The 2,481-nt window shown below is 39.3% G+C and overlaps 1 protein-coding gene across 1 annotated transcript; it reads left to right on the top strand.

Annotated features, from left to right (window-relative positions):
• Positions 1-414: 414 nt before the first annotated feature.
• Positions 415-2,245, top strand: LOC133300157 (F-box protein SKIP22-like). The gene has a single exon (XM_061499658.1). It carries the CDS (start codon positions 482-484, stop codon positions 1,862-1,864), a length of 1,383 nt encoding a protein of 460 aa, XP_061355642.1. The 5' UTR covers positions 415-481; the 3' UTR covers positions 1,865-2,245.
• The last annotated feature ends 236 nt before the right edge of the window (positions 2,246-2,481 follow it).

The raw sequence follows: 2,481 nt of genomic DNA, 5'->3' as shown, positions 1-2,481 counted from the left end.
AAGTAAATACGACATTCACTTACATATATATCAAACAGCGAATAAAATCAGACATGTGTAATTTTTTTCTTCAAGTTAAGCCTGTTTAATCTATTTAGTTCAAACGGAAGTATGTAGATATATAATTTTAAAAATATGATAGATTGATAAATTTTTTTAAAAAAGTAATTATATAGTTGGGTCGCAATATTAATTGAGAAATCATATTCTTACGTTGAATAAGATGGATCTCTCGTATTACTCTCCCTTCAAATATGTTTCTATTTTTTCTTTTTTCTAAAAGTTAGTGGGATCCAGTTTATTTATCTCTTAACATAAAAAAACTTCTCTTATACTATAAGTAATCCCCGTATTAATTTCTCCACACTAATTTGATCGGTTAATCATTCTATATATTTGAGGCAGAGAGAGAGAGTAAAAACTCATTAGACGCTTGCCTTGTGATTCCCATTTGCTTCCCAATCCATTTCGAATCAACACGATGAAGCTGAGACTCAGATCTTTGGAATCCAAAGAAACCCTAAAAATCGAAGTTCCCAATTCGTGTTCTCTGAAGCAACTCAGAGACATAATTTCTCGTGCCATTTCTTCTACTTCTTCTTCTTCTTCTTCTCTGCATCTCTCCCTCAATAGAAAGGACGAAATTGGCCTCTCGTCGCCGCATAAGTCCCTGGACTCCATCGGCATCATTGGCGGCGACCTCGTCTTCTACACCCTCAACCCTAACGCTTTCTCCCACAAAACCCTACTTCACAAACCCACCCCACAAGAAGAAACCAATTCCTCTGACGTATCCACGATTCAAGACTCGCCGTCGATCGACATGAGCGATGCTCCTTCAATCCCAGCCGCAGAAAAGTCTCCGACTTTGGATGCTGCAGAGGCGGAAACCATGGATATGGTTGATGGGTCTGATGAGGCGGTGTTGGGGAGGAGCGATTCCGAGCCTTCATTTATGAAAAGGGTGGTCAGAGAAGTTCTTGGAACTGATGTTACCGATTTGAAGCTATTAGTCTTTGCGGTTCATGCTGTTATTCTGGAATCTGGGTTTGTTCGTGCGGATCAGGTTTCGGGTGTGGCGGTTAGTGGCTCCCATCTTCTTGATGACTGGCCTTCTGGGTCATCTTCGATGATATCTTTGAGGTATACACTGCCTGAGATTCTGAATAGTGGTGCCTCTCAAACTGTGAATTTGAAATTTCAGACCTTGGGGCATCTTGTGAATGTTTGTGGGTCTTTGTCTGATGATGCTGGCTCGAGGTTGCATGTGGTTCATTTAGATAAATGTAAATTTGCCCGGCCTGTAAAGTTGATGCTGGCAAATTCTGAATCCAAGGCTAGCTTTAATGATGGGGGAGATGATGAATGTGGAAAACAAGTTTTTGAATTGTGGAAGATGGTGAAAGATAGGCTTGCATTGCCACTCTTAATTGATCTTTGTGAGAAGGCTGGATTGGATCTTCCACCTTGTTTTATGCGCCTACCAATGGAACTTAAGCTCATGATTTTGGAGCATCTCCCTGGTGTTGATTTGGCCAAAGTGGCTTGCACGTGTTCAGAATTGCGATATTTGTCCTCCAGCAATGAGTTGTGGGAGCATAAGTTTGAGGAGGAGTTTGGAGGAATGAAGATTAAAGGAAGGTTATTCAAGGATTTGTTTGCTCTACAATGGGAAACAAAGAAGAAATCAGAGCGAGGGCTTCCTCTTCGACAATATGGAAGATATTTCTCAAGGAGAAGAGATCCCATTCCTTATGGAATACATCCAATTTGGGGTGGAGAATATGGTCGAGCATCCTCTGGATACCTACCGAGGTGGACTTACCTTCCCCAATGTCATTTGGGAGGAGAATTCCATAGATAATCTGCTGACCTGAGTTCTCATCATCAATAATATGCATTGCTGGGTATGAAACCTAATCATTGGCAATAGTTCGCCTATTTTCTTCTTCTTTGTGTGGAACAGACCTTGCTAGAGTGAACACCCTATTATAATCTTTGCTTATTTTTTTTGGCATATTATAATCTTTGCTTTTTGTCTTTGGTTCCAGTTTCCTCTGTTAATGCTTAGGTAAAACCAAATTCTGTTTCAGCATATAAGAATAATTTTCTCCAAGAATGTATAGAACTACATGTTTTTGCTGTGTGCATAATGTATATATTATTATGAATATGAAGCGAGTTTTTATAGCTGTGCCAGTGGTATGGTGGGCCCTGAATTTTGACCTCGGCCCATCTGTGATATTCATGCAGCAAAATTAAACCACGGTTGGTCTCAGTTTGTTAGGGATGGTTATTTAAAGTAATGATATATTTATGTTTGACTTTATATTGAGAGGAATAACATTGTGCTGAATTCGAAAGTTGTTTTGATAGCTAGTGAAACCAGTTTTGAAAATAAAAGTCAAGTTTAATCGTAGTTCACATGCTGACATGCTGGACAGGGTAAATTTATGTACAATTTAACTTGATAGACAGACG

The sequence above is a fragment of the Gastrolobium bilobum genome, unplaced genomic scaffold (genome assembly GCF_033153095.1).
Source record: "Gastrolobium bilobum isolate Gb01-03AN ecotype WA unplaced genomic scaffold, APGP_CSIRO_Gbil_v1 utg60503, whole genome shotgun sequence".
Taxonomy (NCBI): domain Eukaryota; kingdom Viridiplantae; phylum Streptophyta; class Magnoliopsida; order Fabales; family Fabaceae; genus Gastrolobium; species Gastrolobium bilobum.
This window is presented reverse-complemented; position numbering and strand designations above follow the sequence as displayed.